This window comes from Cynocephalus volans, chromosome 6, assembly GCF_027409185.1.
Source record: "Cynocephalus volans isolate mCynVol1 chromosome 6, mCynVol1.pri, whole genome shotgun sequence".
NCBI classification, from domain to species: Eukaryota; Metazoa; Chordata; class Mammalia; order Dermoptera; family Cynocephalidae; genus Cynocephalus; species Cynocephalus volans.
In genome coordinates this window covers 51,120,656-51,146,779 of record NC_084465.1, presented here as the reverse complement: position 1 = coordinate 51,146,779, position 26,124 = coordinate 51,120,656, and the positions used below count along the sequence as shown (strand labels likewise).

General features: G+C 37.2%; 1 protein-coding gene across 1 annotated transcript; it reads left to right on the top strand.

Moving 5' to 3' along the window:
* Positions 1-1,228: 1,228 nt before the first annotated feature.
* PSMC2 (proteasome 26S subunit, ATPase 2) lies at positions 1,229-20,290 on the top strand. The gene is made up of 12 exons (XM_063099081.1): positions 1,229-1,374; positions 8,157-8,194; positions 8,917-8,998; positions 9,732-9,831; positions 14,887-15,018; positions 15,636-15,708; positions 16,094-16,189; positions 16,870-17,034; positions 17,890-17,977; positions 19,549-19,751; positions 19,849-19,945; positions 20,027-20,290. Exons 1-12 carry the CDS (start codon positions 1,305-1,307, stop codon positions 20,182-20,184), a joined length of 1,302 nt encoding a protein of 433 aa, XP_062955151.1. The 5' UTR covers positions 1,229-1,304; the 3' UTR covers positions 20,185-20,290.
* The last annotated feature ends 5,834 nt before the right edge of the window (positions 20,291-26,124 follow it).

The window sequence follows — 26,124 nt, the reverse complement described above, 5'->3', positions numbered from 1 at the left end:
AAGTGTACAGTACATTCACATTGCTGTGCAACCAATCTCCAGAACTCTTTTTGTCTTGCAAAACTGAAACTGTGTACTCAGTGAACAACTCCCCATTCCTCCCATCCTCCAGCCATAGGCAACCACGTTCCTTCTACTTTTTATGTCTGTGAATCTGACTAAGTGAAATCATACAGCATTTGTCTTCTTCTGACTGGCCTACTCACTTAGTGTAATCTCAAGGTTCATCCATGTTGCAGCCCATATCAAAATTTCATTCCTTTTTAAGGCTAAATATTACAGTATTCCGTTGTATGTACATGCCACATTCTGTTTATCCATTCATCTTTAGATGGTCACTTGGGTTGTTTCCACCTTTTGGCTATTGTGAATAATACTGCTGTGAACATGGATATACAATATCTTTTTGGGACCCTGTTTTCAATTCTTTTGGGTATATATCCAGAACAGGAATTACTAGACTATATGGTGATTTCATTTTTAATTTTTTGAGGAAACATCACACTTTTCTACAACAGTCGCACCGTTTTACATTCTCACCAACAGTGCACAAGGGTTCCATTTTCTCCACATCATCGCCAACACTTATTTCCTGTTGTTTTTGTTTTTTGATAGTAGCCATCCCAACGGGCATGAGATGACATCTAATTATGGTTAGACTTACATTTTCCTAACAGTGATGGTGAACATCTTTTCATGTGTTTGTCTGCCACTTGTATATCTTTTTTGCAGAAATGTCTATTCAAGTTCTTCATTCATTTAAAAAATCAGGTTGTTCTCTTGTAGTTCTTTGTATATTCTGGATATTAACTCCTATCAGAAATGTATATTACCTTCACTCTGTAGATCTAGCCACTACTTATTATGTGTCTAGTAAGCCCAGTATTTTACAAACACGGTTATTTAATGCCTCCACAATCCTGTGAGGTAAAGGGAAAACTAAAACTAAAATTCAGAGAATAAAGTTACCCAAGGCTGCACAGTTAATGAATGACTAGATCATGATTTTACTAATCACCAGAACCACGGTTGGTCTCGGGATTTATTGCCCGGGGTGCTCAGGGAACTAGATGGTGATGGGCCACGGTAGATCGACGTTTCCTTCTGACAAGGTACCCTTCCTACAACGGCGACCCGGGCGCAGAGGCGTTTTCTTCAGCGCGCTCTTCCGCCTCTCCCGGCGGTGTAAAGGGACCCGCGGAGTTAGGCTCTACTTCCGGTGGGGAAGGGAAAGGAAGGCACCACCGGAAGCGAGGAAGGTGCTGTGTAATCACTAAGGAGCCGCGGCACTTGGATCTCCTAAAATGCCGGATTACCTCGGTGCGGATCAACGGAAAACCAAAGAGGATGAGAAGGACGACAAGCCCATCCGAGGTCAGTTGACAGCGGCAGGGGCTCGGAGCCCGGGCGGGACCAGCCTTGGCACTGGAGAGGAGCTGGGTTCCCGCTCCCGGCTCGGTGCTGTGGCCCTATCGTATCCTGGTGATTTAGTCCGGGGTGGAGGGGCGGCCGAGTTAACCTTGGCTGTCTCCCGCATCCCGCTCCAGGTTCTGTTCATCTCTTGCTGATCGATATTCTTATTCATTCTCAGCTCTTGAAGTCACGCGCACTGCTCGTCCTTACAGGCCTTGAAAAGTTCTCTTGCCTTGCGGTGTTTGGTCACCTGATCTTCTCATTTCGGTCCCCCACCCCCAAGGGTGACAGTTTGGTGTTGTATTACTGTGTAGCCAGAATCTTGAGACCCATAAAGGTAGTTCAAAAGTTCGTGGAAATTTTTGTATTATCTTTTAATTCTATTTTTCCACGAACTTTTTGAAGTACCTTCTAAATTGTATTTAAAAACTCACACATTCATTTCACTACATAATACATTCACAGGCTTTAAAACTCAAGAGGCAGAGGGCCGACCCCGTGGCGCACTCGGGAGAGTGCGGCGCTGGGAGCGCAGCGGCGCTCCCACCGCGGTTCGGATCCTATATAGGGATGGTCGGTGCACTGGCTGGGCGCGGTGCGGGTGTCACCAAGGGTTGCGATCCCCCTTACCTTACCGGTCACGAAAAAAGACAAAAAAAAAACCTCAAGAGGCAGAAAAGATACATTTGAAAAGTGACCCGTCCTTGCCTCGGCCCCCAACTTCTCCGCGGAGGTAACTAATTAATGTTGCCATTTTGCGTATCTTTGGAGACATTTTTAGTACATATACAAACAAGTCTGCTTAGGTATTCTTTTTATTTATTTTTTATGAGTGTGGCATGCTGTATGTACTTCAACATCTTGCTTTTTTTCAATCTTAATATATCTTCAAGGTAGTTTCATATTATATGAAGAGTCAGTGGTGTTTGTCTCTCTCTGCACCGGCACAGTATCCCATTTCATGGGTGTACAATGATGTATTTAATTATTATTGATGGACATTTAGATTTTTCCATTCTGTTGCTGTCATGAAGTAATGAATAACCTTGTTCATGTAACTTTTACCACCTGGAAAAGCACAAGGTGTAGGGTAAATTCTAGAAATGGTGTTGTAACTTTGATAGGTAATGCCAAATTACTCTCCCTACAGACTATACCAGTTGTGTGACACCTTTCTCTCACAGTGCATGAATATGCACACCATTTGTTGTCATGATTTCTTCCCAGTAGCCCCGTTTGTAGTCTTATCTTTACGCTGTTTTCTTTTCTTTCTTTCTTTCTTTTTTTTTTTTTTAAAGATGACCGGTAAGGGGATCTCAACCCTTGGCTTGGTGTTGTCAGCACCACGCTCAGCCAGTGAGCCAACCGGCCATCCCTATATAGGATCCGAACCCGTGGCCTTGGTGTTATCAGCACCGCACTCTACCGAGTGAGCCATAGGCTGGCCTCTTTTTATGCTGTTTTCTCCCTTTGTTTCTTATAAGCTATTTTTAAATGTTTTCAAAGTTTTTTTTTTTTTTATGTTTCTCCTTCCCTTTAACAACTTCAGCTTCTCCTAGTACCCTTTCTTCTCCACTTACCCTCTCCCCCTCAAAGAAAGAGCATTTCCTCTCTACCTTCATCCCACTCTATTATTTCCCTTAAAAGTACTTTAGGACACTGAAAACCTCAGAGGTACTCAGTACCTGTGGAAAAACTCAGCTAGAGATTTAACATTTGATCTGTGCACAGATTGTGATCTGTGTGTTTCTCTGGACATGTTATTATTCTGTAAAAATATTAATACATTTATTCCTTGGATACAGTTATGATTAACATGTATAGAATTTTATGTGCTTCCTCATCCGTATCTTATTTCATCTTTAAAGAAACACTGAGGGTGCAACTAGTATTATCTCCCAACTTTTTTTGGGGGGGGGGGGCAGCTGGCCAGAAAACTAGTATTGTCTGTTTTTCAGATGACAAAGCTTATACTAAGAGAGATTAAATGGTTTTTCCAAGGTTACCTAGTAAATACAAGACATTTTTAGAACTAGCGCCCAGGTTGTTTGATTCTCAACCCGTTTGGTTCCCTGTTCTCTCACATCATTTTGAGTGTCTTCAGCAGTTACGCTGGTGATCTTTGATCACCTCGATTTTGGTGATTTACACTGTCACTGCACCTCAGCTACCTAATGATCACTGTTAGACTTTATTGTTAAAGAAACTGCTTCACTTTTTTTTTTTTTTTTAGTTTTTTATTGAATCAAAATTGATTACACAAATTTTGGGGGTTCAACATTGAGATATGTTGGTCAAATCAATATTACTAGCATATACATTGTTACAAATTGTAATTATTTATGCCCCTTGTCCGATCCCTCCCCATCCCCTTCTCCCTCCCCCGACCCCCCTCTAATCACCCTAGATTTCTTCTCACCCTCTGAAAGAATAATGGTCCTCTATTGATTTGCTGCCCAAAAGATCTGTCCAATGCTGAGAGGTGTGATCAGGTCCCCCAATACTATCATAGAGCAGATGCCTCTTCCATCACTCTGAAATGGGCTCTGTGGAGAGAGAGCTCCTTTCTTTATCTCTGCTGGTAACTCTCCTTGTGTTAAGGCACTCCAGTGGCTGGTGGACAATCTGCATGGTGGTTGTAGCATCTAGCCGCCTTCACAGCAGCCATGGTTATTGTGGTGGCTGTGGTGGGTCACCCACATGGAGAAGATGATTTTGGCATGCTCCTTGGTGCTGGTGGTGTGCCTGGTTGTGGAGAATGTCCGATCCCCAGCTCCATACCCCAGGTCCCTGACTGGGCCCTGAGGTGCTGGCACAGGGTGCATGGTTGTGGGAGGGGGGTCTGGTCCCCTTCTCCATGCCCCAGGTCCCTGGGTGGGCCCCAAGGCATTGGTGGTGTGCCTGGGCCAGAACTAATTTTTTGTCCTTTGCTTACTTCTAACACAGGGAAACTTCCTGTGGGAACCAGTACTTGACCTGTGTGGTTGACCTAAATTGCTGCTTTGCTGCTGTTTCCCTAGGGAAGACTTTTTGTGCAGCTCAGGGTTTAATGGTTGACCTTATAGGTACTTCTGGCTCTGATACTCGGTGCACCTGGGTCGTGTAGAAACTCTGATCCAGGCCTGAGTTTTTTTCATTAAACTGCACTCGCTGCCATTCTGCATTCCTGACCAGTCTCCTCTGAGTGGTCCTGCACAGATTGGGGGGTGGATCGGCTCTCCTTGCCTGTGTCCCAGTGTTCTCCCGGTGGTCCTGTCTCACCCACCACGCATGCTCCAAACACTTCCCATAGGACAGGCCCTGCACTGGCCCTCTGCCTCTCACTGGCCTCTGAATGGCTCCCCGTTTTCAGCTGTTCTGGCTCCTTGCTCCTGTGTGGTGGGTCCACGGGAACCCTATTAGTGGTCTTTCTGTCCTGGAGGCCACCAAAGACCTCTTCTCCCCTTCTGCCTCCAAGTAACTCCATCTAAAAGACACAGCTGTGGCTCCTGCTCGCTCCTGCTCGCTCCATGCGCTCCAGCATTAAAGCAGCCTCGGGCCGAAATGCTGAGAGCAGTTTTTTCTTTCTCTCATTGTGGTTTCTCCTGCCTTCATGAGTTCCATAGGTCTCTCCTCCTCTTCACCTGAGGTCCAGTGGCCCCAGCTTGGCTGATGTTACATTTTTATCATTGTAAATTCATTGATTTAAGGGAGAGAATGACGCTGGGGACCGCCTATTTCACCATCTTGACTGGAACTCCACTGCTTCACTTCTGAAATATCAAACATCCCATTTCTCTTTTCATCACAATTTTTTGCTCTTCAGTCTTCGTTTCCACTGAATCTTCTTGATCCATCTAATCCTCTAATCTGGTATCTTTTGCTTTCCTCTTAGACTATTCTCTTTTTCCACTGGGTACTTAGTACCAGCTCTCTTTGCCTATTGCAATTTCTGCCCTCCCCTCTTTGATTCTGGAAATTCCTTTGTTTCTTGTTTTTCTTCTGCTGATAGGCTGCCAATAACAAGGCACAAAACCTTACTAAGTTACTTCCAGTTCAGACTTTCAGATTTCAACTCTGTCTTCATTGCAAAATAACATTTTGTGAATCTCCTGTTGATTCTGTTTTGTTTGCCATAGTGGTTATTTCAAGCCTTTTTCACATTTCTCAAGTCCTCAGTTCAATTCCTTTCTTTGTTGGCTGATGACTTTTTTCTCTGCTGAGGAGATTGAGAGTCCACTCAAGACTTCTCTTAATTTCTCTGTCATTTTCTGTTTTTAATTTTAATCCTGCCTTGAAGTGATATCAATTTTTATCAAGTCTAATCTTTCCATCTGTATTCCTAACCTTATCCCTTCCTCCTCTGGGACTTTATTTCATCATTCACCACCTCTTATGCTACTTTTCCTATGGAATTTTCCACTTCCTGTAAATATGCTAATGTACATTTTATCTTAAAAAGACACAGTTGAGAAAATCATTCTACTCTCCTGCTCTCTCAAACTACAACCCATTTTCTTTTCTTTTTTTCTTTGCCTATAAGTGGCTGAAAGGACAGGCTTGGGAGTCAGAAAGACTTAGGTTTGAATCTTGGCTTTGCTTCTTTCTGACTATGATAATGGACAAGTTACTTATATTTGGTGAAACTCAGGTTTTTTATCTGATGTGGAAACAATTGTATTCACTTTACTGGCTTATATAGGATTGAGTAATATGTATATCCATCTCTAATCACAGAGTCTTATACAGTGAACATCTCAATAAATTGTAGCTATTATTACTATTATGCCCTCTGTGTCTAGTTCTATTCTACTTGTTTCATTTTTAAACCCCTTGCAGTTTGGTTTCTGTCCCTGTAAGTCTGTTAAAGCTGATCGATGGTTTCTTAATTCCCAGATCTTTAGTATTTTCTCAATCCTAATCTTTGTGTTTTGGACATTGTTGAGCCTTTGGGCCTCTCTTGGTTTCTCTTACTGGATCTTCCCGTTTATCCTCTTCCTTTGACCGCTTCCTCTTTTTCTGTCATTGTGTTCTCACATGGTTTCTCTAAGATTTTGTTTCTGTTAATTTCATCCGTTCTCATCTTGGACTGCCTCTTCTCTATATGTGATTCCCTAATCAATCTTTTTAACCTCAAGCTGACACCTGAACTCTAGAGCCAGATTTCTCTCTGCCTACTAGATTTCTGTATCAGGATATGCTGGTATGTTTGGGGCATCCCCAGGACTACCCTCAGGTTCAGTAATTTGATGGTAGGGTTCACAGGACTTAGACTGTAGTTGTACTCATGACTATGATTGATTACAGTGAGAGGATACAAAGCAAAATCAGCAAAGAGAAAAGGCATATGAAGTGAAATCCAGGGCAAACCATCACAAACTTCCAAGGGTCCTCTTCCAGTGGTGTTGTACAGGATGTGCTTAATTCCCCAGCAGCAAGTTGTGACCACAACATGTGTAAAATGTTGCAAACCAGAGAAGTTTGTTAGAGACTAGGTGACCAGGGTTTTTATTAGGAGCTGGTAATGTAGGCAGCTTCTGCTTAGCATATACTAAAATTCCCTAAAATATGTACAGTTGATTCTTGTTATCCATGGTAGATATGTTTTATAAAAGTTGTTGTGAACACTGAATTAGCAAATCCTGAACCATTGCTCCTAGGAGAAATATATATACACATATCTCATAGATAATAATCTTAAATCCTAAAAACTCATCCTGGTCGAGTCTTTCTTTTTATTTTACAAAAGAGAAAGCAAAGTTCAGAAGAGTTAAGTGACTTGGCTGAGGCTGCCCCACTAACACAGTCCAGAGTTGGGATTCAGACCCTTTCCTGCTGATCCCCAAGCCTGAGCTTCTTGGACTACATTGCATGGCCCTCGCATTGGCCCTGTCATCTCCATCCTCTGGTCATCTATGTATGAGCTGAAACAGAGGGCAGAGTGACTTGTTCTCAGCTGTGAATTCACTTTTTTCACCACTCTGTGCATGTTGGTGAATGGCTACAAAAGTGCATGAGTATTGATTTGGGGATTACAAATAAATTGAGCAACTGGGTGAATTCACAAATGCAGAATCCATGAATAAAGAGGATTGATTGTAAGTCACTTGAAATCCCAGATAACCACTGTTAACATTTAGATGAACACCATTTCAGGCTACCCTCCATATTGGTGAGGGTATGGTTTTTTGGTGGCTGGCTGGTACAGGGATCTGAAACCTCAAACTGGGTGTTACAAGGCTGAACTCGAAGCAACTCAGTTAACTGGCCAGCCCCTTGTTTTAAAGAATTTTTATATATATGCATGTTCTATATGTTTTTTTTTTTATTTGTTTGTTTTTGGCAGCTGGCCAGTATGGGGATCTGAACCTGCTTTTTCTTTTTTTTTTTTTAAATCTACCTGTTTCACTTAATAGTATTTCTTGGATAGCTTTCTATGTCTATTAAGTGCTTTTCTGTGTTATGAATATATATATTTATGAATATAGTATAATTTATTTAACCATGATCCTTAATGGATGTGTTTTGTATATGTACTAAAGTATATAAAACAGATAATTATGTACATTATGTACTTTTTAAGTTTCCCTTTCCCCCAATTAGATAAAAGTTACTTGAGCTTGGTAACTGTTTGATGATTATCATCAAATATCATCATAATTTTGCTCAATTTTTGGCACTCAGTTAAAACAGTTTGAATTGAACAGAAAAATTGATCAGCTCTAGTTTCTTTTGAGTCTAATGTATTTTCTCTCTTCTTTTAGCCCTGGATGAGGGGGATATTGCCTTGCTGAAAACTTACGTAAGTCCTTTCAATGCCTACAAAATGTAGATACTTTATGTTGAAATAAGAATTGTCTTGATATAGTCCCTCCAAAATAATTAGAAGAGAATGTCTAGCAGTTCGTAGTAATCATCACTGAAAAGTTACCCACCTGAAGTTTCTGTCTAGAATAGATCAGATCATAGATCATAGAATAGATCAGAGATTCAGAATCTCTAAGCTTCTACATTGTTTTTATAGTACTTGTAATTAAAGTATGGTACTATACTGAAAGATATTTAAAGTAATTTACACAGATGTTTACATGTAGCTGAATTCGGTCTTGAAATGGAAAGTTTTAATGTACCGTAGTTTCAGGCATGATTTTCATTTATTGTCCTGCATAATGGTGGGTTGTTAGTTTTGGGGGGAAAACAGTGATTCAGGAATACTTCTGAAAATGATATATTCCGTCTCTCTACTGTTCCTTCATAAGTTTTGGGGCAAATAATAGCCATTAAGATTGTAACTATTAAGGGCCGAGCCCTTGGCGCACTCGGGAGAGTGCAGCGCTGGGAGCGCAGCAACGCTCCCACCATGGGTTCGGATCCTATATGGGAATGGCCGGTGCACTCACTGGCTGAGTGCCGGTCACGAAAAAGACAAAAAAAAAAAAGATTGTAACTATTAAAACTTTTATCTGTAATTTAATAAATCGTTAATATCCTGATGTTCTAATTAAACTGATCTTCATCACCTAGGGTCAGAGCACTTATTCTAGGCAGATAAAGCAGGTTGAGGATGACATTCAACAACTTCTCAAGAAAATTAATGAGCTCACTGGTAATGTATTTTTTAATTTCCATTCCTTCCTTTACGTGGAATGTGTTAATTATACCAAAAGAGTATCCATACAAGTTATACTCCTTCGTGAATTACAGATTAAAAAAAAAGTTAGCATCCTTCCTGTCCATTAAGAAATTAGATCACATTTAACAATCTCTTTCACTGCTTTTTACAACTGGGTTTAATGCTTATGCAACTAAGTGACAATATCATCCTCTGAGCAAGTAACATTTCTATTGGTCAAAGCTCAGTTCAATAAACGAATATACAAGTCAAAATTTTCTTATAAAATGAAAATATGATCTCACATAGTATTGCTTGATGTAAGTGGGCTATTGCTGGGTAGTTGGAAACTTCTTTTTAGGAACTTAAGTAGTGAAGTTTTACAATATTTGACCTGCACAAGAAATGTTAAATACTCATATGGTATTAAATTTTTGGCTTGATAATTACTTAGGGTAGTGATTTTAAGCTGGGGTGATTTTGCCCCCATCCCTGTCCCCCCTACCCCAGGACATTTAGCAGGTCTGGAGACATTCTTGATTCTCATGACTCGAGGAAGGGCAGTACTAGTGGCATCTAGTGGCTAGAAGCCAGGCATGTTGCTAAATGTCCTGCACAGGACAGACCCCACAACAAAGAATTATTCAGTCCAAAATATCATAGTGCTGTGGTTGATTTAGGGTGATGCATTACATTTCAGTGAATTTTGTCATCTCTTTCTATATAGGTATTAAAGAGTCCGACACTGGCCTGGCCCCACCAGCACTCTGGGATTTGGCTGCAGATAAGCAAACACTCCAGAGTGAACAGCCCTTACAGGTTGCTAGGTATGTGCAGTTCTCTGTAGAAATTTATTTCTATCTATATTTTCAAGCACTTTTTAGAACTCAGGGATAATGTAATTGTTCATAAAGAATATTTATTTCAAATTCCAAGTAAATAAAACTTCCTACAAAAGTATCTGGAGTTAAAATTTTATGATTTAAACAATTATTCAAAGATACATGAAGACGCAGTCATGTAGAAGATTCAGATGACACAGAAAGGTACAGAGCAAAATAAGCAAACCTTCCTTCTCATCCTCACCTCACCCATTGCCCCTTCCTCACACTTAACTACTGGAATGCTTGGGTCCTCCTAATCCTCTTCGTATCTTCATGTATATATTTGCACACAAAGAAACATACCCTGATTTTTTTATTAAGGCATAGCTATGTGTTTTGGAAATCTTTCATTGTCTTTAATTGTAATATAGGTGTAACTCTTTTTTTCTCGTTTTTAAAAAATTACATGATGCATAGACATTAGGCTCTTTGCAATTTCCATTATTATACACAGTGCTAGAGTGAACATTCCTGATAAATATTTCTCTCTGTATGTGCATACATCCCCGTGGGATAGCTTACTAGAAGTGGAATTATGGGGTTAAAGCTATTTATGACTTTGAAAAGCTATGAAAACAAGTGGTTTGACCAGCTTACACTCGTACTGTGAGGCTTTGAGGCAAATGCCTGTTTGCCTGATCAATGCAAGATGTGTGATTATTTTTACACTTTTGCCATTTGGGGGAAAAATATTTGATTTTAATTTGCAGTGCAGTGATTACTAGTATGATAGCTACTTATACATATTAAGCATCTGTATTTCTTTGAACATTCATGTTTTGTTCTACTGGGTTGTTTCTTGTTAATTTTTAGAAGTATTTCATATATTGTACATATTAATCTTTCCTTAAATATGCTGATAAATACTTTTTCCCAGTCTGACACTTGACATTTATCTTGGTATTTTTTCTTGTACTAATGTTTTACATTTTTAGGGGGTAAAATATATCAGTGTTTTCTTTATAACTTTCGGGTATTAATGTTATTTAGCCCAATCCAAGGCTATAAACATCATCTTGTGTTTTATTCTAATCCTTTAAGTTTTTGTTTTTATTTTTAGTTCTTTAATATAACTAAAGATTTTTTTCCCCTACCTCCCTTTTCCCATCTTTTCTTCCTTTTACTCATTCATTTTTTTCATTTTTCATGACTTTAAAGAGTTAAATAGTTCTGTAATAACAGCTGGATCCAGAGACACTATCTTCACCTTTTTTAGCTGATTATTTTGGTTTCTGCTTTCATGCTTCTAGTGGATATTGCTACATCTTGTGTTTTGTAGTTTGCTACTTCTTGACGTTATAGTTTAAGGAATTATCTATTAGCTTCCCGCCATGGACGCTGAGGGTTTTGTTTTGTTTTGTTTCCTCTGCCTTCATCCCAAAGGCATACCCTTCCTCTCCTCACATCCTCCCAATGTAATTATATTATAATTTTGGTTAGGTCATTATTCAGTGTTTACATAATTATGGCTGTGTAAACCCTATTCACAAATAACCAAGTGGTAAACTGTAATTGCTTTTCTTTTCTTGTACAACTTTTTGGCTTTTTCCTGTTACAATTCTCTTGTTTCTTCTTTTGCCCCATTTTCTATGTATATTACCAACTCAACTTCCCAGTTTTTCTGATTGTCTGAATTGCTCTTCAGCTGCGTTAGATCCACTGGGTATCTTCTCAGTTTCATCTTCAGGAAGTCTTTCCCAGCATTTTCTGACCTGCTTCAGTTTGGAACAGTTGCCCTTTGTGCCTGTCGAATAACAATCATCCTATGACTTCTCTGACCTAAAGGTTCCCTTTGCTTCTCTCCTGTTACTTGTACACCATGAATGTCTCTTTCTTGGTTAACTTACACCATTATTTGGATGGACTATATCATGTGGTAGCTTCCTGGAAAAGGGTCAGTTGGGAGGTAATATTGTGAGACTGTGTATATCTGAAAATGTCTTGGCTGGTCGTAAGGTTCTTTTCCCTCCACAATTTTGAGGGCATTATTCCACTGTCGTCTGCCTCCCAGGGTTAGTCTGAAGCCGTTCTGATTTTCAGTCCTGTTTCTTCTCTGAAGGTTGTGGGTTATTCTTTTGTTCTCACTGTTCTGAAATTTCATGATGATGTGCCTTGGTGCTGGTGTGTTTTCATTCATTGTGCTGGGCTCTCAGTTCATTGTGGCGGATTTACTTGAACTGTTTGATAATCATTTCTTTCCTTCCATTTTCTTGGTCCTCTATTGCTCACTTCTCTTATTTGAATATTGGGCCTCTTGGATTGCTCCTCTGATACACTAATCTTTCTCGTATATTTTTCTTCTTTTTGTTTTTTTGCTTTTGTCTCTATTAGTTTTTCTTTATCTTTGAATCCTTCTATTGATTTTTTTCTTCCCATTTCTCTGCTCAGATTTTTCATTTTAAAGAGCTTTTTTATGCTTTCAATGTTTACATTTTTTTTTTAATGTCCTGTTGTTGTATTGAAATTGTAATACGTTCTCATCTCTTTAAGGAAATTAATAACTTGAAGGTTTCTGTTTCCTCCAAGGTGCTTTTTTTTCTCTTTGCTTGTTTAGTCCTCATTTTTTATGCTAGATGTCTGGTAATTTTAAGTTTTGGGCTTTGGTTTTGGTGGGAGACCAAAAAGCTGATAGAAAGCTCTAAATTTAAGAGTGAAAGATACCTGTCCTAAGCTTCACTATAGGTGATCTGTTGGACTGTTTAGTTGGGGAACCTCCAGTGTCAGTATTATAGGTCTTTTTAATTGGATAGTCAGATTTCCCAGAGAAGTCATTTCAGTCTCCTGTTGGCCCCACCCTCTAACGTTTGGGAGAACAGTGGTGAATCTTAGCAACAACTTCACTTATGTTTACTCACCCTTCTTGTCTCATTGCCCCCCTCCTCATTTTCAGTAGATTTACCCTCACCCCCCGCATTCCTTGATACCTTCTGTTTTACTCTTCCCAGAACAAGGGTTGGCAAACCTTCTGTAAAGTGTCAGATAGCAAATATTTTAGGCTTTTCAGGACAAGAGGCAAAATTGAGGATATTATGTGGGTACTTGTTTTTCTCTTGTATAACAAGAGAGAAAACAAATTGATTATAAATGCTCATCTTTAAAAACCAAGATGGATTTGGTCCACAAGTAATTTGCTAACCCCTATCTAGACAAGAAACCTCTATGTTCTTTTTGTCAGTGTAAGGGAAGTGCAGGCCAGGCAGTGTTGAAGAGAGGATCCAGAAATCTGGCTTTTTAACTCTTATTTTAGGAAACCACATCTACCCACCTCCTCCTATCTCCTCTCTGGCCTTCTGTGGATACCTAATGGTATCAGTGGCTGAGCCTGAGCCTTTGGTGATTTTTGGTCCTAATCAAAGAGTGACTTTGCCTTTCCCATTGCCTTTTAGGGTTCAGTTTCTCGTTTCTGCTAAATCCTTTACCACATGTGCATCACTTCCCAGCTACCAAAATTTAAATACTGTGGTCTCTTCTGTATGGGTTTATGCCCTTTTAAAAATTCCTTTCTGGTTTTAGTGATATTGTGTTGAAGGAGGAGCAAAAATAGATGTGTGTATTTAATTTATTGTCTTCAACCCCTGGTCCTTTGGAGGAATTTCGTTTGTTTGCTTGTTTTTAATATGATGTGAAATAGGATTCTAACTTAATTATTTTCTAACTGGATAGCTATTGTCCCTGTACCATTTCTCACCAGACTTGAAATGCCACCTTTACTATAATCTAAATTCTAGATTTGCATTTGCTTTCAGATTCTGTATACTGTTTTATAGGTGAATATGTTTGTTTTTGTGCTAGGTCAACACTTTTAATTACTGTAGTTTTACAGATTGTTTTAATATCAGAAAAGGTATTTCTACCTCTCTCTCCCCAGTAGTGATTTTTCTGAATTTCAATTACTATTCTTGTATGTTCTCCTTTCTATATGTAAACTTTAGAATTAGATTGCCACAGTATTTTGAAATTTGATTAGGGTTGCATTTAATTTATAGTTTAATTTGAGGTAGACATGTTATTCTTCAAAATACTTTTTTTTTTTTCATCCTGATATATAATATGAGGGTACTTCAAAAAGTTCATGGAAAAATAGAATTGAAAGATAATCTTTCCATGAACATTTTGAAGTGCACTTGTATATGTAATTTTCCTTCTCTTGTAGATCTTGGCTGGTAACAGAAAACAGAGTCCTGTCACACATCATGCAGTAAAGACAAAGCATTTTTTAACCCTACTTTCACCTCTACCTATATGCACAGTCCAGTTTTGTATTTCTCATTATTTGTTACAGTAGCTTATTTAGCAGCTTTTTAACATGAGTTTTTTGTTTTTGTTTTTCTTCAGTAGACAGTTACTATGAAAGAGTAGAGGGAGTTGACTGTTTTATACTGTGATGTACATGGTATTATAAATTATCTTTCAATAGGTCACACAGAAGATAAATACATTTAAATTAAAAATAACGGGCCGAGCCCATGGCGCACTCGGGAGAGCCGTGGCTGGCTGAGTGCCGGTCACGAAAAAGACAAAAAAAAAATTTAAAAAATAAAAAATAAAAAAATAAAAGTAAAAATAAAAATAAAAATGGATTTGAAGTATGAACTCAGGAAAGAATGAAAACTCATTTATTACTGAATTTGATGTAAGACAAGATGACTATTATTACAGGGAACATAAAAAGGAGAGCAACTTAAAATATAAAGGAGTATCACTAATAATAAAGAAATGTAATTATGAAAATCAAGGAATTAGAGAACTTCTTGATGAAGAAATATTTGGGTTTAATTTTCCAGGGCAATGTATCTTTTGAAAATTTTATGGCTTGGCTAAAGTTGAGTGGACCCTTGGAGCTGGGCATAGAAAGCGATCTTTAACAGTGGCCCAGTTTCTGAAGTTCTAGTTTACACCTGCTTATTAGCATACTGCATGCCCGGGAGAGAATCTGGTTACTTGAATTCATTATTAGAGGTTTAGGTTCTTTTCTAATCAAGCCTTTGGCTGTGTTAGGTGTACAAAGATAATCAATGCTGATTCGGAGGACCCAAAGTATATTATCAATGTGAAGCAGTTTGCCAAGTTTGTGGTGGACCTCAGTGATCAGGTGGCACCTACTGACATTGAAGAAGGGATGAGAGTTGGGTAAGATTTCTATTTACAATACTCTTCTTTCATTAAAGATACCATGTCACATTAATATCCTTAGCTTTGCTGTGAATGAATGAACTGAGTGCCATGGAATACTAAGGAATAATCTGGTAATATACTATAGTGGAACATCCTTTCTTCTGCCTCTGCTTCCTAACTTCCCAACAGCCTCCACCCTTTGCCCCCTTCCACTATTTCTTTTTATGAATGGCTTTAAATGTCCCAATCAAAGTAAGTGCAGAATTTCAGAGTTGAATTTACCAGTCCATTTAAGGTAACATAGTATAGGTGGAGGAAGTACTTGCTTTAGGATAGTTATGAGGATTAAGTGAGTTAATGTCTACATAAAACATAATAATTCACCCAGTAAATTTTTTAAATCTCCCCTCCCTCGAGTCAAAGATTTGCTATTGTGTAGGTTGTTTTCCAGTTCAGGTTGGTGGTTTAGTGTCCTGAGTTTAATGTTCTCTTTGTTTCTTTTTGTATAACTTTAGGGCATCCGTGTCTCGCTTGCTTATGTAAAGTATGGTTTTGAGGATAAAAGACTAAACATAAAAAGCACTTTGAAAGCTTAAAGAATGTGTTAGTGAGTATCTGTTTTATCTCCTTAGCGTGGACAGAAATAAGTATCAAATTCACATTCCACTGCCTCCTAAGATTGACCCAACAGTTACCATGATGCAGGTAAGAAACTGTGGGAGGGAAAAGGAATGGCATGACTTTTAATACAATTGCATCTGTCATGAGAAAGTTTGAAATTTTTAACAAATATGTTTTTAATATGTGGGTATGTATCAAAGAGTTGCCAAAAATTTTGAAAGAATTTTCAGAAGAGAAAGTCTGTCAGTTTTTGTTTTACTAGTTTATCTCTCATTTATTAGTGTTATAACATGTAATATAGTAAGAGTGCTAGGACACTGGGTAATGTATTCCATTTTTATGAAAATTCTTACTTGTTATAAGTCTGATTTTTCTTTTAGGGTATTTGGATTCACTCTAATGGATTTGGACTAGTATTAAAAAGCCTGTGACTATATGAGTATGTTGTGCACTTTTATTCCTCTCTTAGGTGGAGGAAAAGCCTGATGTCACATACAGTGACGTTGGTGGCTGCAAGGAACAGATTGAGAAATTGCGAGAAGTAGTTGAAACCCCACTACTTCATGTAAGTAGCTGAGTGTTATGTTTAAATTTCTTTGAATAAAGATGTTAGTCTTTTGTGTATTGAGCACTAAAATTGTTTTATATTAGATCGCTTTTAAATTTAATATTTTCCTTAATAAAAATTTTTGAGAGGGTGGAGAGTGGAGGTTTGGAGAGTTGGTAAGTTTCGGAAGACTGCAAGCTAAATGGATTGAGTGGTCAAGTGTATTTGAAAAAAGATCTGCTATTTAGAGTGACGAGGTTGAAGTGTAACCTTTAGCAATATGCTAAATATGTACGGGTTATTATAGAAGAAACCAGGTGTTCTAATGACATCAAGAGGAAGTGGGGTTAAACTGAATCAAGTTAAACTTGGGAAGATAATGGAAAACTAAGGTATTGAATACTAGATAATACATTTATTCTTTAAACACTGTAATTTTTCAAAATTGAGAAAATGTTTTGTTAAAACTGGATTAGAAGTACCTTTAAAAGCCACTCATCCATATGCATTGATATGAGTCTACTTTAGATATTATGTCTTAGAATAAGTAAAATTTTTTATTTAAATCAAGTGTATAGATTGTGGACCTAATAATTTCAGTTTAAATATTTTGATGTAGAAATAGTCTTATTTTTATGTTTTGTTTTTTTTTTTTTATCATAGAAGTGATAAGTGTAAAAATTGTGTCTCTATCATAGCCGGAGAGGTTTGTTAACCTTGGCATTGAGCCTCCCAAGGGTGTGCTGCTCTTTGGTCCACCGGGTACAGGCAAGACACTCTGTGCTCGGGCAGTTGCTAACAGGACTGATGCTTGCTTCATTCGAGTTATTGGATCTGAACTTGTACAGAAATATGTTGGTGAGGTAAAGTAAATTTGTCAAAATCAAAGAATACATAGCTCTGTGAAAGATTAGTGAAGTATGAATGAAATTAAAATGGCAGTTCCAGATTAAGGAACTGAAACCTGAGATTTCTTGATAAATTGTTTAGAAGCCCAAAAGCCACCAGCCTTTCCTTGTGGTCATTTGGAAATAAGCAACCTCTTAAAATTTTAATCACTATGCTTCCTGCTCAGAACCGTGACATTTTCTACAGATCTGGTTTGTGAGGTAAATAACTCAGAAATGCCCATTGAATGAATTCAGAAGTGTACTTTCACTGCAGGGGGGCAGTGTTTTATGTTCTAATGAAAAAGAAAGAACATAGATTGTCTACATGTATGTGCATAGGTAGGGAATTAGTCTAGGGCTGTATATATTGTATCTTAAACCATTATAGTATTAATGATTAATATGCTTACAATAAGAATTAGAAAAGGAGCTGCATGAGGTGAGATATACTTTCATTCTCTGATCAGAACTTACATATCAAACTCAATGATCAGGAATTCCAAGTGATAGATACTTGTATTTTCTCAAAGTTTACTGATTAGAACGGTGCCTTTATTTAACAGTGTTAATTTGACCTCTTTAGGTCTTAAACTTATGTTATTTAATAGATACAGAATCATGTAAGTTACTTAATATTGTTTTGAGGCTAATAAGATTAATTTGATAGAATTGGTAGCAAACTTATCTTTTGAAAATAGCTTTAGGTAATAATGGTTGAGAATACTGTGAGGAATAAATATTGAAAAGTTTGAAGCATAAGTAACTTTTTATCATATTTTAAAAGATTTTAAAACCAACTCTGAATTAACAAATCATTTTTCTCATTAGGGGGCTCGAATGGTTCGTGAGCTCTTTGAAATGGCCAGAACAAAAAAAGCCTGCCTTATCTTCTTTGATGAAATTGATGCTATTGGAGGTATGAATGAAACTTTAGAGAACTGCTTTAGGATTGGTTTCATGAGAGTTCTACAAGGTGTTTAGATATGTGTTAGAATTCTCTAGATATATTTATCTTGTACAAAATTTTAACTCATGAGCTCTGCCACATTGAAATCACAGATCGAATAAACAGTAGGGCTAAACCACAAAGGAAAAAAGAAACGTTATATAGCATCACCATTTTTCAAAGCCTTTATCTTTGTACTATCTAATTTCACTCATTCTACACTTATTTCCATACTTTATCAAGTCCTAAATTGAAATGCATCTTCCCTTAGTGTGATAAGAAAACACTGGAACATAATTTAATTGGTAGTGGTTTTTCTTAGTGTGCATAAAGTAATGTTATTGTTGGCTTCGTAGATTTGATGAAATACAGTGTTAGCCATGTGATCTAGTTATTTTTACTAACCTCTGAGCCTTGGTTTGCTCATCTTATAAAAGGAATGATAATTCCTGCCTTCTTTATTTTGTGGGTTTTTGAGAAGTTGAAAGTAAGTAATAAATGTGATAGATAGGTTTCAAAAAAACACTAAACTATACTATAAGTATTGGCTATTGTTATAGTATACAAATACTCTTTAGTAGCTGGAGAAGTATCATATGTCCAGGCAGTCAGTTGTTATTTAATGGCCTTAATGACTTGGGAATATAGTGGACCCTATAACACTGTTTGGGTTGGGCAATGTTGGATTCGTACACTGTGCAGTTATTGTTTTCAAGGGTCAAAATTTGGCTGCAGTTTAATGATGAAGTGTTGTGACTATGAAGTCATTTTTATAGTATTATTGGAATAAACCTTATGATGTCAGGATGCTGTGAAGCTGTGGTTTCCAAAGTGGACTGTGTATAAGACAATCTGTCACCATGCAGGAATAAAATACAAGACTTTCTCTTTGTATTTTTAATCTCATTTTGTAAGTTTCCATTTTTGTGTGTTTTACAATTTATACAATATATTAATAAAACAGTATACACCTATGCTATTTAAAAATGAAAAAGTGTATTTAGAGGCTGTTAAAAAAATCTTTTTTTTTCCTATCCTGGTTGAAATGAAAGAGAGACTGACATGAACCTAGAGTACTCTAGTATATCCAAACCAGCTTAATGGTACGCTGTTATGGTTCTACTGTATTATGGATTTAGCCGTATTTTAAAGGACAGTTTTGGAAAATTTAGGATCGTGTGACAGTTTCCTACATAATCAAACACCATTATAGTGCTGAAGTTTGCATGTTACTTTGTTGCTTTGTTAGGGTGTATATTGTGTTAAACAACAGAGGTTCTTGAGTGATTTGAAAAACAAAATTCCTTAAAGAAGATTTTTAAAAATAAAGGAGACTATGTTAAATAAATTTATGACGAATCCTTTTGAAAGCAAAGATTCACTTTTTAATTAATTTTGTGTAAAGCAGTCTGTCTTATAGGATTTGCTTCAAAGTGAGATGTGTGCTTGTGCTGGAGGGCATGATTTGAGCTGAGATTTACAGTACTGTAGTGCTACTTTGAGTGGACACAAAGAACTTATCTTTCCTTTTGTCTTCTCAGGGGCTCGGTTTGATGATGGTGCCGGAGGTGACAATGAAGTGCAGAGGACAATGTTGGAACTGATCAATCAGCTGGATGGTTTTGATCCTCGAGGCAATATTAAAGTGCTAATGGCCACTAACAGACCTGATACTTTGGATCCAGCACTGATGAGGCCAGGGAGATTAGACAGGAAGATTGAATTTAGCTTACCTGATCTAGAGGTAAGAAAACCATTTAGGTTTAGAACAGGGATTCTTGAAATGTTTTTTTCCTGTGATGTTTTTCCATTTTAATATTTTTCAATTCCCTCACTTTTAGGGTCGGACCCACATCTTTAAGATTCATGCTCGTTCGATGAGTGTTGAAAGAGATATCAGATTTGAATTGTTAGCACGATTGTGTCCAAATAGCACTGGTGAGTGGAAAGGTCTTGCTTATATTTGCTGGTCTGTCTGTTCAGGCTGATTTAATTAAGCCAATTTTGTTTGTTTGAAAGGTGCTGAGATTAGAAGTGTCTGCACAGAAGCTGGTATGTTTGCAATCAGAGCACGGCGAAAAATTGCTACTGAGAAGGATTTCTTGGAAGCTGTAAATAAGGTCATTAAGTCTTACGCCAAATTCAGTGCTACTCCCCGCTACATGACATACAACTAAGCCCTGAAGGTATTCAAATGAAAACACTTCTTTTAATTGGAATCCTAACCTTATATAGACTTGTTAATAACAACTTCACAAAAAAATAAATGGCTTCAAAATTGTCTACTTTTTTCCAGATCTCTCTTTCTCAGTAGTATACTAAAAGGTGATATTTAATATCATCAGGCAGAATGATTTTGTTACAATGTATGTTGACTTTTTTGATCCACTACCATTTAAGGGTTTCATATCATATAAAGTGCTTGCTTAGAGCACATATGTTCTAGGCATATGCTGGCTGGGTGCTGTACATATATTTGCTCATCGTATACTCCTGTCCGCCTAGTGGGGAGGATCAGATGGATCTTGATTTAGTAGGTGCACAGACTTTCCTACATAATTTACTTGTGGCAGAGTGGGAATTCACGTCCAAGCGTGTCACCTCTATTACCTATGCTCCTATTATGCTCTTGCACCCTTCATCAAAATAGCTCATCTAAGCATATGACCACATGCATTACGATAGTTTCCCCCCACGATATTGAATAATGAAGCTTTAGTGAACCTCTTTTAAAGTGGGAGATGCATTTGATGTGATATGTTTTGCTGCCATTTGACTGATTTCAAGTTAATCAAGCATTGTTGATTTTAATGAACAGTGAAGTGGTGCAGATAAAGCCAAAAGAAAAATGTGTACGCATGATAATGTGATTTAGAAAATCTAGAAATGGCTTCATACAGAGAAGTGATTATTTTCATTTTATAAATTAGTGGTTTAAAGTTTTAGTAACGCTTTTGGTAGACTACTGGCCTACAGTGAAATTTTTAAAATAAAGGTTGTATCATAATCCTCAGTATAGAATATAATCTCTTTAAAATTATTTCTTGTGGGCCGGCCCCGTGGCGCACTCGGGAGCGCAGCGGTGCTCCCGCCACGGGTTCGGATCCTATATAGGGATGGCCGGTGCGCTCACTGGCTGAGCGCGGTGTGGGCGACACCAAGCCAAGGGTTGCGATCCCCTTACTGGTCACAAAAACAGACAAAAAAAAAAAAAATTATTTCTTGTGCAACCACCACCAAATCCTTTATTCCACCACAGTTACCCCCCTCCCCCAAATGCTGAGACCAAAATACAATAGCAAACATTTTTATTCAAGTTCAGTATTCATAAATAAGTTGCAAAATAGAGCTGGATATAATTTTAATTCTCAAAAGAAAAAGTTGACAACATAGAAAATATTGTTGCATTGAAATATTTAAATTTGTGAAAGTTTTCAAGTAGAAAAGCCCTTCATTCATAAAACCCAAAGAACGTTTTTTCTTTCTTGAGTTTCATTTTTGTGAACTTCATCAGAAAAATTCATCTTTTTTATAATCCTGCCCTAGTCTTTCTTGAGGTATGAAATAGATCAAACCATTTCCAGGTTATGCTAACAATAAAATATACTCAAGTAAATGACTGAAGATGTATGTTTTTGAATGTTTTGATTAAATAAATGTAAGCAGTAAGCATTTAGAACATGCTCTGAAGTCTTTCCACTTTTTTTATATAGCCACATACTTATATACACCAATCCAAAACTACTCATATTGGATATGTTGAGGTCATGCTGAGGCATGTGTATGCAGATAGCGCCAACACTATCCAGATTAGCATGTTTGGGCCCAATTTAAAAAGATAAAAACACACATTTGCTGGTAACTCCACTTAAAATACATATGTGCATGTGTATAATACATGTGTGCAGATGCACATATATACACGTATGTCAGGGTGCTGATAAATCAGGATACAAAGGGTTTAAGACTAGAAAAATATACTGTAGAATTCCTTCAAAAAATACTTTCTTACATTTAAAAAATGTGATTAGATTTATAAAAAATTAAATTTCTATGATGTTACCCGGGTTCATCTTTTACATAAAGTGAAATGCTATACACCATTATAATGAAAAGCCTGGTAAGCCTTTCTCAAAGGCAAGCTGGATTTTCAAGATCCTCAAACTTGATTTTCAAGATGTTCAAACAGTAAGCAGGCATGTTACCTGGTACAGTGCTGGCTTTTGACCATTTTGTTGTTGGGATTTGAGGGGTTTCAAAAACCATTGCATGTATTTTGGTTGGCTATATGTTTAGAGAATTAGACAATACTTTTTATCAGTTCCCAAATTTTTATCAGCACTCAAAACGTATTATCAAGAATCTAAACATACTGAATCCTAAAAGCATTCCTTGAAGATGCACTAAAAAGGACCAACATTATTTTTGCACTTACTAAAATATACAGACTCACACCAAGGCAGTTTTGTTTGATTTTAGAATTTAAACTGATTGATTTACTATCTTTAAAGGGGCAGACATAATAGATAACGACTTCATATAAATATGAAGATATTTAAAAATAAACAGCTAAAAAGATAAAACCACCACATACCCTTCCCTCCCTTTCCCTCCCTCATCCCCACACAAGAGCACACCCCACCACCCCGCAACACACAGAAAAACACACCTACTCACTCCAGGGCAGATTCTCTGCTACCCTCTGTTTTCTTCATGCATACAAGAGGGCAGACTCAAAATGTACACAGGAAGGCAGGCACCTCTTTTCTCTGCTAAACAGGTAAGAATACAGGCTCAAACCGCATGGAGTGGAGTGGATGTTTTAGATGTTACTGAAAACTATGAAATGAGCTACTCCCAGGGCCTAAAGAGGATCCGTAACCTTCACTTTGTTTGGGTCCCACTGCAGATGAGACTGGCAATTGGGATCCCACTATGAGCTGCCATATGTTTATATGGAGTCAATGTCTATGACACGCATTGGAATTTCCTGGGCCCTGGTTCAAAATTGTTGCCAAATATATTCCATCAATCCATGAGGCAGAGATCAACTACTGTCATATTACACAGCATTTGAGACAGACAAAGGACTTCTCTTTATGGGACTTGCCTGAAAACAGAGGTTTCCCCATATTGCCATAAAATAAGGCAGTGTAATCTTTATATCTTTCAATTTGGATTGTGCCCATTTTGATAGGACTATATGAATCTGAATTTGAATCAGGCTGAAAAACATATAGAAAGGCATACACTAGCAGCTATTAAGGCCCAGAAAGAACAGGTGGGCTTATACATTAATTTCTTAAAAGGTAGAGACAAAAAGGTCAAAATTTTCCACTGTATGAACTAATTCTAAATAAAACATTCTTACATGTTTACTTTACATATAGGTGAAATGTTATTTTTTGAAATGTACTCATGTTCTCATGTATGCTAAAATAAAAATATATTTTCCCACCTTCAGGAAGACTTAAGTGCTTTTTATGTACATGATAGAATTTTGTTCAAAACAGGTTAAAAATTAAATAACAGAAAAGTTACAAACAATTGTGTAAACTATAGACAAAAACTGTGTACTACGTTTAATCTATCAGCCACCAGGACTTGTGTGGAAGGCATTTGTTGAAGACTGGTGCTAAAGAATATGCAAAAAAAATTTTATAACATTGTTTAAAATCCATAAATTTTACTTAAATGGCTGAAATGATTTGAAACTTACAGAAGTTTGTAGTATAAACTGAAGTTCTACAACTACATGCTCTTTCAGAAGGCAGTCTGTATCAGAATGCAGATGTATCTGATCTTGCATATGATGATTGCAAAGGAAATAACTGGATGCAAATCTAATTTCACTCTAGATCTAGATAAAGTATTGATTAGAAGGGAGGGGTGTACTTTGAATTAAATTAGTAAAGTCACTGAGAAACCCGAAAGGAGTTAAAACCAACAGACCATGGGGTTTGGTTGCAAGTAGGCCATGCTAACGTAATTTTACCGGGATCTGACCACTTTTCTTCTGACAGTGTCTTCATAAAAACTAAAACGAGTCAATAGAAAACAAAAAACCAAACACTACTAGCAGGAACTGTTAGCAGAGGAGGCTTTAGACAGATTGGCTAATGCCTGTGCCTTGATTTACAGTGAGTTAGTACTATAAGAACTTCAAGAGCCAGAACTTTCAATGACAAATTGGCTTAAAGGTTTCCCCCTTACTCCCAACCTTTGAACATTCCACGTTTCTGTATCAAGTATAAACAATGAATGAGATAAGCATTCTAGTCATATACTCAAAAACTGAGTTTAATGCAGAATTAACTGATAACTTCTTATGGACTTCTAAGGAAGATATTAAATTATGCCTTTCTTAAAAACATTGTCTTTAAGGATACTTCATTATTAGCAACAACAGCAAAACTTCTAGGCACTCCTACTGGCCACTGTGAAAATTTAAGCATCAAAAAGAATATAATGGGCTGAAACATTAAAACTATAAAAATTTGAGCCTACAATTATACCAAAAAAGGGAAATCTAAAAAAATACCCTAATCTGTCACCATCTATTAAACCAATTGCTTATTTTGAAGGTGATAATTAAATGGAAATAAAGCATTCAACCTGCCTTTCCAGTAAGAACTATATTTAAGGATAACCAAATAGCTCAAGTTGAGAAGGGAAAGCTATAGTTTACATAGAACAACCAACTAATAAATGCAGAAGAAATGAGAGAATTGGAAAAAAAAATTCACAAACCTGAATAAAATTACTGATTTAGGCAAGGACTATCACTCAATGTTAAAACTCTTGGGCGAATGCCTACTAGGGAACTGGACATTCATTCAATGCCAGAGGAACAACACCATATGGTTAACTCTGCAGTCACAAACAGGAAAACCTGAGAGGATCAGACTGTTACGCTGATCCAGTGATCTATCTCAGCACTGTTAATGGTAGGTCAACTAGATAGTATGTCTTTTCTGATGCAATCTGATATGAAGCATGCATATTATCTATATTCTAGCGCAAAATGTTTAACTTGAGTCCATGAAGTCTTTAGATATAACTTCAGGTTGCAGGCAATTTAGGGAATAAAGGAACAAGCTAAACAAAACCATGAGAGAGCAACTAGACAAATTCACAAGATGGGATTCTATAGGACCACTGCCCTGTGTCATGAAAAAAAAGGAACTGGAACTGTGCTAGATTGAATTAAATTTAAGAGACTTAAAGGGACATGACCAGTTGCAATGTAAGGACATAGAATGGATACCAGTTTGGACAAACCAACTGCAAATTTAGGACAATTGGGGAAGTCAATATGGTCTGAAGTAAAAATATTCTGGAAGGAGAAAGTGGAGATTATTGACTTAAAAAATAGGTTACAAAATACTATGTAGACATGATCTTATTTTGGTTAAAAATGTCAGTGTATATGCACAGAAAAAGATCTGGAAGCATATGCATTAAGGTATTAACTAGTAATCCCTGAGTGATGGGAATATGTTTTTTCTTATTTATTTATTTATTATTATTATTTTTGGTGGCTGGCCTGTATGCATGGGTACCCAAACCCATGACCTTCATGATACCAGCACCATGCTCCAAATGAGCTTATTTTCTTATTTTTGCTTGTCTATTTTTTCAAAGTGTCCACAATACACTTTTATCACTTCTTTAATAATAAAACGTTATTTTAAAACAAGAACTTCTGGAACATTGTGGGTTTTCCTCTCCTGTTAGATAACTGATTATAGACAGTCTGTAGACAAGTACAAAACCAAGGAACCACTATCCATCTGGTGACAGCATATCATATTTGTAGGTAAAGTATTTAAAGAAATTTTTAAGTGCTTGGCTTACAAAGATAATGCTAAAAAGTAACAGAAATGTCACTGCACGATAAATACAGGCAAAAGGCCAATTTATCTTTGAAATATTCATTGAAAAAAAAAAAAAAAACACAAGTAAGATACATCTTGCTATGCATCATTCACCCTCCAAATTAAGCCTTGACTATGGATATTTACCCTTAGAAAAAAATCTAGTGTCTAATACTTAAAATGTGTAGATTAGGAATTTCACAAGAGGCTCACAACCCCATCCCAGGCTGAGGTCCTCGT

What these genes read in the sequence shown, in the direction of transcription:
- PSMC2 (XM_063099081.1), top strand. Translation starts at nt 1,305, where the DNA reads ATGCCGGATTACCTCGGTGCGGATCAACGGAAAACCAAAGAGGATGAG. An exon ending in GAAGAAGGGATGAGAGTTGG is followed by an intron (nt 15,019 to 15,635) that starts GTAAGATTTCTA and finishes TTATCTCCTTAG; the next exon opens with CGTGGACAGAAATAAGTATC. An exon ending in TACAGAAATATGTTGGTGAG is followed by an intron (nt 17,035 to 17,889) that starts GTAAAGTAAATT and finishes TTTTCTCATTAG; the next exon opens with GGGGCTCGAATGGTTCGTGA.